This window comes from Abrus precatorius, unplaced genomic scaffold (assembly GCF_003935025.1).
Source record: "Abrus precatorius isolate BTA unplaced genomic scaffold, Abrus_2018 Scaffold7, whole genome shotgun sequence".
In the NCBI taxonomy this organism is placed as follows: domain Eukaryota; kingdom Viridiplantae; phylum Streptophyta; class Magnoliopsida; order Fabales; family Fabaceae; genus Abrus; species Abrus precatorius.
The window spans coordinates 33525331-33538329 of record NW_020874417.1 but is presented as its reverse complement, the minus strand read 5'-3'; the positions used below and the strand labels follow the sequence as shown (position 1 = coordinate 33538329).

Sequence of the window (12999 nt, the reverse complement as noted above, 5' to 3'; positions counted from 1 at the left end):
TTTCCAACGAGAGACTTTAAATCAATCATGCGAGAAAAGAAAATAAGAAAAAGAAATGAAATATGTCCCGAAAAATTAAATTCATATGCTAATGATATATATCTCATAAAATTTAATCAACTGAATTAATTAAAGAGATCTTGAAAATCCTGCTTTATTTATTAATACATCTTGAATATATTTATTTCACTTTACATGTCAAAAACTAGGATGGGAATCTGAGGCCGTGACTCAAACATTTGGAGCAACAAAAATTAAAGCTGATAATTTATAATAAAGGTAAAATTTTGTCCAACCCAAATTTCAGTTTATTCTACAAGATAAAGAGGGTGAATGAATCACCCGATACATTATTACACAATAAATGTCTAATTACGTATTTTGACAGGAACAATTCGAAGAGGCTGAGCTTTTTGTAAGGTAATTCCAAATTTATCATCCATGTCCATATCCTTTTCTTCACTGTCATCTTGAAGCTTCCAATCAAAGGAGTTGACAAGTGAACCCAACATTAAGAGTAACATCCTATTACCCAATAGCATGCCAGGGCAAATTCGCCGCCCAGAACCAAACGGTGCAAGCTCGAAATTTTGTCCTTTGACATCAATATCAGATCCTACGAACCTTTCTGGCGAAAACAAAGTTGGATTCTCCCATAACGTTGGATCCCTGCAAATAGTCCACACATTGACTAGCACTTGTGCATCTTTTGGGATAGTGTAACCACGTATTTCCACGTCCCTATCAGCTTTTCGTGGGAGTAGGAATGGAACTGGCGGGTGCAACCGCAATGTCTCTTTTATTATTGCTTGTAAATATGGCAGCTTAGAAATATCAGACTCCTCAATCGGGATGCCACTTCCAATAGTTTGTTGTAACTCTCTTTTGGCTTTCAGCATTACTTCTGGGTTGCGAAGTAGCTCAGTCATTGCCCATTCTAAGGTGGATGCTGTTGTGTCTGTTCCCCCAATAAATATATCCTATATATTCAACCACAAATTAAATTATTTGCTCAATAATTAAGTCGGCAATTCTAATAAAAAACATTCACAATAATAGGAAGTTAATAAGGAAGGTAGAGGAAAGAACATGTGAGAGATGTTCAATCATATTTTCGTCCATGTGCTCGTTCTCCTTTGAAATGTTAAGCAAAGCATCTAACATGTCTTTGTTGGTGTCTGAATCTGTGCCTTCTCTTTGCCTCAACCGTTGCTTAACCAAGCGGTCAAAGATGTCTAACACCTTCCTAACGTTCTTAGTTTGTTGTCTCCTCACGCCTTGTGGGTCAACCATCTTTAAGACGGGGAAAAAATCTGCCAAGTTTGGTGTTCCAACCAGCTTATTGATATTGGTCACTATATCCTTGAATTCACCAGCTTTGCCTGTGGACGTAACCAAATCCACGGAGAAAATGGTGTTTGATAATAGATTTATGGTAGTTTTGAACGCCGCCGTTCCGATATCCACTGCTTCACCAATTTGGCTACTTTGGTGGATATCTGTCACTAGTTGTTGCACTACTTTACGCCTAATGTGTTGGCTAGCATCAAGAGTTTTGTGGGCAAATAGTTGGGTGTTGCATATTTTTCTGAGTTCCTTCCAAAGAGGTGAAACGGGTATGAAGGCAAGGCTATAGTGCTCGTGGTTGAGAACTGAAACTGTTTGGGTAATGGTTCGGTTAGACAAAAACGGGTCATTGGTTAAGAGCACCTCTTTGGCCATTTCTTTTGAAGAGACAACAACAGTGGTTATTTGTCCCAGTTTTAGAATCATTATAGGACCATGAGTTTTAGCAAGGTTAGCCAATGACTTGTGGGGCTTTTCTCCCATTTCAAGGAGGTTTCCAATGATGGGATAACAGGATGGTCCTGGTGGAAGCCTGTAGTTTGGTTTTTTGGTTCTTGCAAGGATTGAACGAAGAGCATGGATGGTTAGCCATGTCAATAGAAGGAGTACTGCACAACTTGCACAGTCCATTGCGGGAGAGTTGATGACAAATTATATGAGAAAGGATGGTGACAAAATGGAAGAACGTCGGTATCAATGATGCTATTTCGTTACTTGGGAACTCAATTTATTGTATACTTGACTTCTCAAGCACAAGTTGAATTAAAATAAGATAAATTCTATGATATCTTTGAAAAAAATTTAGAATACAATTCAGGAAAGATTTTTTTTTTTAATTATTACAATTTTTTAGATAGAGCACTTATAAAAAAAATAAAATTAAAATACCACACCACACCTTAAAATAATTTCACTTATAAATTAAACGTGTCATACTTAGGTTTAAATCAATTGTTTACATTAAGAACAGAGGAACATAACACGTAGACTACTGATTCTGTAGATTGTGAGCCAATTCATAAAGGAAACCTCTTCGCCAATGCCCAATAATTAAAATGTAGACTTTGTTCTTTGGTTTTAATATAATTAACTTTTGTTGAATTAATTTGTTGCTTATATTAAATGACAAATTAAATGCATGGTATAGTTAACTTAAATTCCTTTTGGTATTCTTCTTTATTTTTCCAACGAGAGACTTGGAATAGGTAATTCGAGGAGACGAAAAAGAAAATAAACTCACATGCTAATGATATATATATTAAAGAGATGCTGATAATGATCCTTTATTTATTAATACGTCTTGAATATATTTATTTCACTTTACATGTCAAAAAGTAACCGTTGGACTTCTAGCAGGCTATTCCGTGACCCAAATATTTCGAGCAACAAACTGGTAATTTTTTATAAAGGTAAAATATTAGCCAACCCAAACTTCAGTCTATAAAATGTTTAGAAAATTTAGAGTATTATGCAAAATTTGTATATGACTTAGTTTAATTTAATATTTTTTGTGACATTATTTAATTTTTTATGATTAATTAATTAATTTTAATATTTCACTCTCCACAATTATAATATGGAAAATATTTCAATATATCATATAATATAGTTTATTTTAATTAGAACTACATCAATTTTAATTTAAAAATTCTTTCAACAGTGACAGTAATTATCGTATTATCAATAATATTTTATAAGTGATGCATGCTTTTAGAAAATAAAATAATGTTTTAATTGCTTATCTTTGGTTTAAAGATTGATCTTAACATTTTTTTTTATTAGTTTATTGCATCCTGTTAGTGTAAAATTCTATATTCATGATAAATCTTGGGGAAACCGTGACTATGTCAGCAGGTTATAAAAGTTGTAATCACGCAATTAGTGTTATCTAAGAACAACTTTTCTTTTGCATAAAATATTATCTATAAATATTCGTGTGTATAATTTCAATGAATTTTATTAATACAGCAGTTTATTTTTCACTCAAGTTGTTACATTTAGAGGGTGAGGAATAAAAACAATGAAATAATTCCTGACCCGAAAAGGGCAAACGAGTCACCTCATACATTATTACAGAATGAATGGAGAACACTTAATCAATTGCTTATTTTAATAGGAACAATTCGAAGAGGCTGAGCTTTTTGTAAGGTAATTCCAAATTTATCATCCATGTCCAAATCCTTTGTTTCTGCGTCATCTTTAAGCTTCCAATCAAAGGAGTTAATAAGTGAACCCAACATTAGCAGCAACATCCTATTGGCCAATAGCATGCCAGGGCAAATTCGCCGACCAGCACCAAATGGTGCAAGCTCGAAATTTCGTCCTTTAACATCAATATCTGATCCTATGAACCTCTCTGGAGAAAACAAAGTTGGATTCTCCCATAATGTTGGATCCCTGCAAATAGTCCACACATTGACTAGCACTTGTGCATCTTTTGGGATAGTGTAACCACTTATTTCGACATCCCTGTCTGCTTTTCGTGGGAGCAAGAGTGGAACTGGTGGGTGCAACCTTAATGTCTCTTTTATTATAGCTTGTAAATATGGCAGCTTAGAAATATCAGACTCTTCAAGTGGGATGCCACTTCCAATGGTTTGTTGTAACTCCTTTTTGGCTTTCAGCATTACTTCTGAGTTGCGAAGTAGCTCAGTCATTGCCCATTCTAAGGTGGATGCTGTTGTGTCTGTTCCCGCAACAAATATATCCTATATATTCAACCGCTGATTAATTTCACAATAATTCTAATAAAAAGATTCACAATTATTTTTAAATGACAAGAGAAAATTAATAAGAAGGTATAGGAAAGTACATGTGAGAGATGTTCAATCATATTTTTTGTCCATGTACTGGTTCTCCTTTGAAATGTCGAGCATGGCATCTAACATGTCTTTGTTGGTGTCTGAAACTGTGTCTTCTCTTTGCTTCAACCGTTGCTTAACCAAGCTGTCAAAGATGTCCAGCACCTTTCTAACGTTCTTAGTTTGTTGTCTCTTCACGCCTTGCGGGTCAACCATCTTTAAGACGTGAAAAAAATCTGCCAAGTTTGGTGTTCCAACCAGTTTTGTGATATTGGTCACTATATCCTTGAATTCACCAGCTTTGAATTCACCAGCTTTTCCTGTAGACTTAATCAAATCCACGGAGAAAATGGTGTTTGATAATAGATTTATGGTAGTCTTGAACGCTTCCGTTACAATATCCACTGCTTCACCAATTTGGCTACTTTGGTGGATATCTGTCACTAGTTGCTGCACTATCTTACGCCTAACGTGTTGGCTAGCATCAAGAGTTTTGTGGGCAAATAATTGGGTGTTGCATATTTTTCTGAGTTCCTTCCAAAGAGGTGAAATGGGTATGAAGGCAAAACTATAGTGCTCGTGATTGAGAACTGAAACTGATTGGGGAATGGTTCGGTTTGACAAAAACTGGTCATTGGTTAAGAGCACCTCCTTGGCCATTTCTTTTGAAGAGACAACAACAGTGGTTATTTGTCCCAGTTTTAGACTCATTATAGGACCATGAGTTTTAGCAAGGTTAGCCAATGACTTGTGGGGCTTTTCTCCCAATTCAAGGAGGTTACCGATTATGGGAAGACGGGATGGTCCCGGTGGAAGCTTATAGTTTGGTTTTTTGGTCCTTGCAAAGATTGAACGAATAGCATAGATGGTTAGCCATGTCAATAGAAGGAGTACTGCACAACTTGCCAAGTCCATTGTTGCTATTATTGCGATGTGAGTGAGCTGATCACAAATTGTATGCGAATGTTTGGAGATGAAAGGCGAGAATGTTGTTTGATGCAATTTCGTTGCTTGGGAACTCTATTTATACTTAAGCACAAGTTGAATTAAAATAATCCCACTTGTTATTAAAATACGTAGACTGATTCTACCCATAGATTGTGAGCCAATTCAAAACCCAAATAGTCTTCAGCAAAGCTCAAGAATTGAAATGTAAACACTTGTTATTTGGTGTCAATTATCTTTTGTTGAATTAATAGATTTATAATTACAAAATGCATGGTGTAAAAAGAACCACCATCCCCGTTCCCGTAATTGAATTGTAACGAAAGCTAGCGAGATTGTTTCCACACATTCCTTGAATTTTTTTGTACTGTATATAAACTTAGCATTCTATTTGAAATGATAACCTTAAAGCTAACAATGCGAAAATTTTATTTCTCAGACATGTGTGCTTGGGTTTTTTCAGGAGTTATCATATGCGTTAGACATGTAGCATCTAGCATCCTTGCATTATAGCCTGTGCATTATATTTTAATTAAATAGAAAGTTATTTTTTTCCACCTCAAATCTGATTTTTTAAATTCTGCCATCGTGTTAATTGCATTGTAATCAAATAATAATTTTCTCAAATATGATAATTTTGAATGAAGTTCAATTTGCACGCATCAAATTAGAATTTAAAGCGCGTAAACTATATTTCAATGATACCATGCATGTATGCCAAAATAAAGTCCTGTTATTAGGCCAGGTCCAACGCTGGGTTTTAAAAGATGATTGTGTTACTTTTTAAACCACGTATCTTTGTAAAAAATTTAAAATGTACCTTGTTATGTTTAATTTTTTGTAATTATTATTTATAAATTTTTTATACTTATTCACATTTTAATTTTTTTATTAATGTTAAATTTTTAAAAATTCTAAAATTTTTCATCAAAACACAACCTAGGGTTATAATTTAAAAATAAAATAAAATTGACGAAAGAGAAATAACAAAAAGAAGAATTAATGATGACAAATTGAAAAGGCGCACGGATTACAGAGAAGAAATCTATCTATATGAACCTTTACGATAAGAAGTCAAAAATTTCCATGAAAAGGAAAAGTCTCGCCTCCCCTGAAACAATGTTCAAATGAAAGAGGGGATGCTAAGTTTTATATAGATTATTGTGTTAGTTAGACTCTGTTTAAATAAGAGATGAAATGAAGGCAAAAAATAACAAGTTAATAAAAAATATTTGATATTTAGATAATTTAAAATAAGAAAAAGATGATAATATTTTTTTGTTTGGATGAATATTAAAAGTAAAAAAATAATAATTGAATTATTTTAAAAATATTTATTAAAATTAAAATTAATCTAAAATTTTTTACTTTTTATTATATTATTTCTTAGCAAAAATTTATTTTTTAATAATTTTTTGTATTGTTTAATATTAAAAAAATGGAATTTAGAATAAACCTTTTCCCTTCTCATATAACATCCAAATATTAAATTAAAAGTGAAAAAGAGTGTGATTCATACTACTTTTACTTTTTAATAAATTTTAATTATTAGTTAAAAATATGTTTAAAATATATATTAAAGAATTTATCGCTAGGGATTTCTCTTTTACATACTATGCAAACCTAACATCAGTAAATGGCAACTATCTGCTATATTTGAAGGTGGGCTTAAGCCGTAGGTTTGGTCATTTTCTTGGGTGTGTAATGGATGTAACTGGACTTGCTCTTACGGATATGTAACCAGCAGTATAACTCTTCTGTGCTAATTCCGATGATATATAAGAATCTAATTTTATTGGATATCATAAGCTATTTGATCTAATAAACTTTTATAAAACTGAATCTTTCATTTTCAAATATGAGAATATTTTTTATTACATTACTTTTTTACCCGTTGTTTCATAATTTTTTAACATGTATTTTTTTTTAAAAAAAAAGACTTTTTGTTTACATTAATACTAACTATAATCTATATACTAAAATTATTTTTTCATTTTTTTTTCAAATTCCTTTTTTTCTCATAAATCCAAGTCATTTACATTTTTTTACTTACATTTATACGGGACACTGAGTCATAATAATTTAATTATAATATATACTAGTTACATCGTAAAAGTCCTACGTATTTATACTAGTAATATGATTAGTTTTTCCTTTCTTAAAAGTTTTTGCCATTTTCATATACCTTTTAATTAAGAGCACGAGCAGCTTTTGGTAACTCCCAATGAGAGATGGGAGTCAAATGTATCCATTTTTCATTCTCGACAGGGATAGAAATCAACCGGTATATAATTTGGTATTAAACTTAAATTTTACTTTTATAACATAATTTTAATAATAATTGTTTTTCTTTAGACTAATAAAAAAAATGATAGCAATTCATATTACCAAGACTTATTCTCTTCTTTCTGGGAAGACCGAGCCAACGTTGGTTACTAAGTTTTAATAAAAAAAATTTGAGCTTCTCGTGGACTCGTTCTATGTTAAAACACCAATGGGGTAATAGCCCTGATTGACCAATGTCTTGTAATTCGGCTGAAAGATCGAGATTCAAAGTGGGTTCAGCAGGTTAACATATGGAGAATGTTACCGACTTATGCGTTGAGACGATGCTTCCAATCTCCTTCTTCTATTATATTTTCACATTCACTATTTTTGCATTCACTTTTCAACTTTAGTTTCTTTTTATTTAGTATTTTTATTGCATCATATATTACACCTCTTTCTTTCTTTCTTTGTCTTTTCTTGTTTCTCTCATGCTTCATTGTGAGAATGTGTATAGGCCAGAAATGCAAATAACAACCACCGGCAGCTAAAAAGTTTCGTGCTTAAAGTCCAGTCCTTTCTTGGAAGGAAGGAAAATTTTATCAATATTCGACAACTTAAACGAAATGTTTTAATATTTGGAAAGATCCCCAAGAAAATCTCAGCTTGGAAAGATTTGAACAACTAAAAGTATGGTACATTGTTTCATCTTCTCTTATTTTTCTGTGTTTTACTATATCCTTTCGGGCATATAAAACAGATAAAATAAGGAACTACTACCAATAGTCTTTACAAGAGCACCAACCATCCTTAAAGCGATGAAAACGATTATTATCTCTTACAATAATTTCTCTTCCTACAATTTTTGAGATGAACTTAATGGCACTGTGGCAATCTCCGCAAATCCTAAGATTTTTTGTGATCCGTATGGGCACTCCATGAGGGAGAGCTATGAGGCCAAAAGCTAGAGCAATCTTCTCACTGTGATACCATACTTCTGAAGCCTTTTCTTCTTCTTCTAAATCGAAGAGCGATAGATTGGTATCAGGAACATACCCAGCTTTCTTCATCTCCCCTCTGAGCTTGGCTAGCATAGCCTGAATTTCAGAGTTCTTTTCATGAGAACTATCCTTTGCTTGGAAAACATGGACTCTATTCTTCACAGTAATCCAACTATAACCAACATTTTTTTTAATACCAATATCTTTCATTTCCTTCCTGACAATAGTGGCTTCTTCCCATCTGCATTTAACAATTATAAGCATGAGCCAATGAGCTATAACAATGTTGAGTTATACGATGAGACAGAATAAGTTGTAGCCAAAAATATGTTACACAACTGCAGAAAAATGAAAAAAGAAAGAAAATTCATTGACACTAATTAGGACATGACAAATTATTCTAGCAAATAAAAATGAACGATTGAACTAACTTGTCAAGGCTACGAAAGAAGGAAAACTATTTAACAATGTTTTGAATTATTACCTGCCAGCAGATGCAAACATGTTAGAAAGCACTACATGATTGCCAGAGTCATCAGGATCAAGCTCAAACAATTTTTCGGCCGCAATTTTCCCCAACAGTGTTTTCCCATGCATCTTACAAGCCCCCAGTAGAGCTCCCCACACTGATATAGTGGGATGAATGGGCATTGTTTTAATAAATTCATATGCACGATCTACCAAACCAGATCTCCCAAGAAGGTCAACAATGCATGCATAATGCTCAACACCTGGTTCAATTCCATAGTTCACTCTCATCGATTCAAATATCTGCAAGCCTCTCTCCACCGCCCCAGCCCTACTACACGCCGACAATATAGAAACTAGTGTGACATAACTTGGCGCTATACCACAGCTGCCCAATGTCATCTCCTCAAATAGACCCAAAGCCATGTCAACATCACCTTGATGTGCATATCCACCTATCATTGCATTCCAAGTGACTAGGTTCCTCTCAGGCATTTCACTAAAGACTTGCTCTGCATTCTCTATACTTCCACACTTCCCATACAAATCAACAAGAGCACTCCCAACAAATATATTATCCTCCACACATGCTCTGACAGCAAGAGCATGAACCGACCGGCCCAATTCAAGCCCTCCAAGCTCGGCACAAGCACTAATTACACTTGATATCATGAAATCTGTCGGCTCAACTTCCTTCCTTGCCTGCAGGAAGACCATACACGCCCTCTCTTCCTCATGGTTTCGCACAAGACCAGCAAGCATAGAGCACCAAGAAACAACATTCCTGCTGACAATTCTATTAAAAACCATTTCAGAAGACACAATGTCCCCACATTTTCCATAGAAATCAATAAGCCCATTGGAAACAGATACATCGTCCCTATGTCTACTTCGAACTATAAACGCATGTAATTGACGCCCAAGCTCCAAACTCAACATGTCAGCACAGGCATTGAGAAATACACAAAATGTTATTGCATTTGGATTTCCATCCGCACAAAGAAACTGCTTAAATGCACCAACTGCATCCAAACACCGCCCATCCTGAACCGCATTAGAAATATATGCATTCCACGTGGCTAAGTTTCTATGCGGCATTTCATCAAACATGTTCCTTGCCTCAACTCGAAGACCGGTTTTACTGTACATGTCAAAGGCACTGCACCCCACAAACACGTCAAATATTTGGCCACCCTTCAACGCAAGGGCGTGGACCTGTTTTCCCGTCATGGGCATCTGCAAGGAAGCGGAGGCTTTGAACACGCAGGGAAAGGTGAAGTCGTTAGGGGGGACACACTCGCGGCGCATGTTAGAGAAGTGGAGGAGAGCAGGGATGAAACGACGGTTTTGAACGCAACCAGAGATGATAGAGGTCCAAGTAACAACGGTGCGAAGGTGGGTGAGTGAGAAAACGTGTTGGGCTGAGTTAAGAAGGTCGAGCTTGGAGTACATGTTGATGAGGTGGTTACAGAGAAAGGATGGGAGAGGGGTGTGATGGGTCTTAATGATTTGTGCATGAACAGCACGACCAAGGACGGGAGAATGAGTTGAAACAGCTGACTCGAGCAAGCATCCCAGCAGGTTTGGAGGATGCACGTTCATTGGTTTTTCCTATGATGTTTGAAAACACTGCAATGCTTTTTCAGGAAAGGTTCAGTTTGTTCATGGTATTTCAAACACAAGGAAAATGCTTCATGCTACAACACCCAAATCCACATAACTGTAATACACACCTACGGACGTCAAAACCCTTTTCTTTTTTTTTTATCAATTCTTAATTCAGGATCTTTTACGTTGTTTTGCTTCACAAAAGTAACCGTAACTATGATTTGGCTCATCCTACTAAGTTAGATAATTTTGATTGGTTTGCATTTAAAAATTAAATTTGATGTGTTTTGAAAATGAGTTGAGTTATATTTGAAGTTAAAATCTATAGTTCAATGCTTGAAAGCTTAGTTTAACCTTATAAATCAAATACATTTTAATACTAATCAATTAAAAACAGGACTTCATTAGTAAAGTAATTTTACATGGATAATTAATGTGTTAACAACACATATCATCGATTCACCGGCCATACCTTTAACCCCACCGTCTTTAATCGGTCCCATCAAGGTTGTTCTTCTCCTCCATCTACCCTCCAACAACTAATAAACTTCTGATGATTGCTCACTTGTCATTTTTGCATTTGTCTAAGCGAAAGCTAACATGTGATTGAGGAAACTAGAGTTAAAAAATAAAAAAATTTGAGGAGCATGATAAAATTATAAGTAAAGGATCACAAAATAAGATGGTTGCATCAACCTCCATCGTGGAGGAAAAAATGAAGTGTTAATCAAAACCACGATATTTTTATCCCAAGTCAATAATATTAATGTTATTTTTGTTAAGTGGTATAATAGAATTAATGAAAAGAATTAATATGAAACTAAAAAGAAGATGAAGGATTAAATTAATATTAAAAAAATATCCATTACACTTTATAATTTTAATATAATGAATTTTTTTAATAAAAAACTACTACTCGTAAATGTTTAAACTTAACTTTTAAGAATTGAAGTTACTAAAGTTAACTAAAAATTAAATTAATTTTTAAATCAATATAAAATATAATTTTTTGAACTATAAAAAAATCATATATTTAAAATTCGATACATTTTACCATTTTCTTGAAATTTAAAGAATATTATATATATAATATTCACGGAATATTAACCTTTTAAAATTCAAATATTAAAGCTGTAAATATTATCTCTTGAATAAAGAAATCTTGCGAAATAAAGCAGATAAAAATAGGATTATTTTTTTATATATGGTATTTAAAAATTAATTATATTGCAATATAATATTTTTAAAAAATTTATTAAAATATGAAATTTAAAAATTGTTAAGACTAATTTTTTGTATAAATATAAAAATTTAATTTAGAGATAAAATAAAAAATAATAAATTCTAAAAAATTGTCAATGATGATTTAATTAAAAATATATTGAAAATTAAAAATAAAATAAAAATTATCACGGATAATTTTTGAAAGAAATTATATTTTTATAATTTTATTTAAAAAAAAATATGCATGGATGGATAGAAAAGCATGGGAAGTTGGTTGCCCTTATGCGTGGAAACAAAAACAGTAGCAACGAGTATTATATAGGCATGTCACAAAAGAAAACGGTGCTGGTAGTGATTCCCGAGGTCACAAAAAGTGTAAAAGAGAACAGGATATTAAGAAGAAGACAAAAGCACTTTTACCACTTCCAATCTTCCGTTTCAATACTCAACAGCAGTGATCACAAAACAACAAAGCTTTGTTTGATGCATTGCTGTGTGGGAAAATGAGTTAATTCACAACGTAATGTCTCCGCGGCCACAATACCCCATCCCAAATCTTCCAAACCTACCACAAATCAATTTTGTGCATCTATAACTTATAATACATCAATCATCAATGCTAACAGAAATCTTTACTGCTTTAGTTGGGAATTTAATTAAAATCAATATATATTAATTTCTTAATTAATCACATTTTTACTAAAGAGAAAATGTGTTCAATGTTAAAAAAATAAGAACTAAAACATTTTTTCAAATACCAAAATTAAAAGTTTACAAAAATTTTAACAATATATTGATGCCTATATTTATATATTATCTAACAACTCAGATTTGTCATTTTGTATTTTCAACTAATTAACTTTTTACTTACTCCTTTTTCTCCCTCTACAACTTTTTACTTACTCTAATATGTATGTGTGTGGTGTTTACAAAATTAGGCATTGAATAGTGTAGCAATGATTTCCGTCGACAGAATATTTATTTGGAATGGATTCAGATGAGCCAATCTTGCTTGATTATCCTCATAATTGGACCCTATTTTTAACTTGTCCTTCGTGTTGGCATTATTTTCAATTATAGGAGGGGCCACGGTGTCAAATCCTGTCCAAACTTAAATTTCGGTGTTTTTTTTTTTCTCTTTCTGGTGACAAGATAACAGAACAAGCTTACAACATTTTTGTGATTGAATCATTTATGTGCAGATTTCATCTTTGTTCAATAGAAGATCTAATTTCAATATAAGCACGAGACTTTATAGAGCACTCTATTCCATAAAGTATTAATATATAGATTTATTGTTTAACTACAACTGAGTTATGGGGAGGGCGGTCTTAAACGTG

The 12999-nt window shown here is 33.2% G+C and overlaps 2 protein-coding genes and 1 pseudogene across 2 annotated transcripts; all 3 read right to left on the bottom strand.

Annotated features, from left to right (window-relative positions):
• Window positions 1-368: 368 nt before the first annotated feature.
• LOC113870774 (geraniol 8-hydroxylase-like) lies at window positions 369-1977 on the bottom strand. The gene is made up of 2 exons (XM_027507227.1): window positions 1090-1977; window positions 369-980 (listed from the first exon to the last, which is right to left on the bottom strand). The coding sequence occupies exons 1-2, from the start codon at window positions 1975-1977 to the stop codon at window positions 369-371; spliced, it is 1500 nt and encodes a 499-aa protein (XP_027363028.1).
• Window positions 1978-3443: 1466 nt separating this feature from the next.
• LOC113870775 lies at window positions 3444-5063 on the bottom strand (annotated as a pseudogene).
• A 2937-nt stretch (window positions 5064-8000) lies between these two features.
• On the bottom strand, window positions 8001-10562 carry LOC113870772 (pentatricopeptide repeat-containing protein At4g14850). The gene is made up of 2 exons (XM_027507223.1): window positions 8844-10562; window positions 8001-8600 (listed from the first exon to the last, which is right to left on the bottom strand). The coding sequence occupies exons 1-2, from the start codon at window positions 10427-10429 to the stop codon at window positions 8135-8137; spliced, it is 2052 nt and encodes a 683-aa protein (XP_027363024.1). The 5' UTR covers window positions 10430-10562; the 3' UTR covers window positions 8001-8134.
• Between the last annotated feature and the right edge of the window lie 2437 nt (window positions 10563-12999).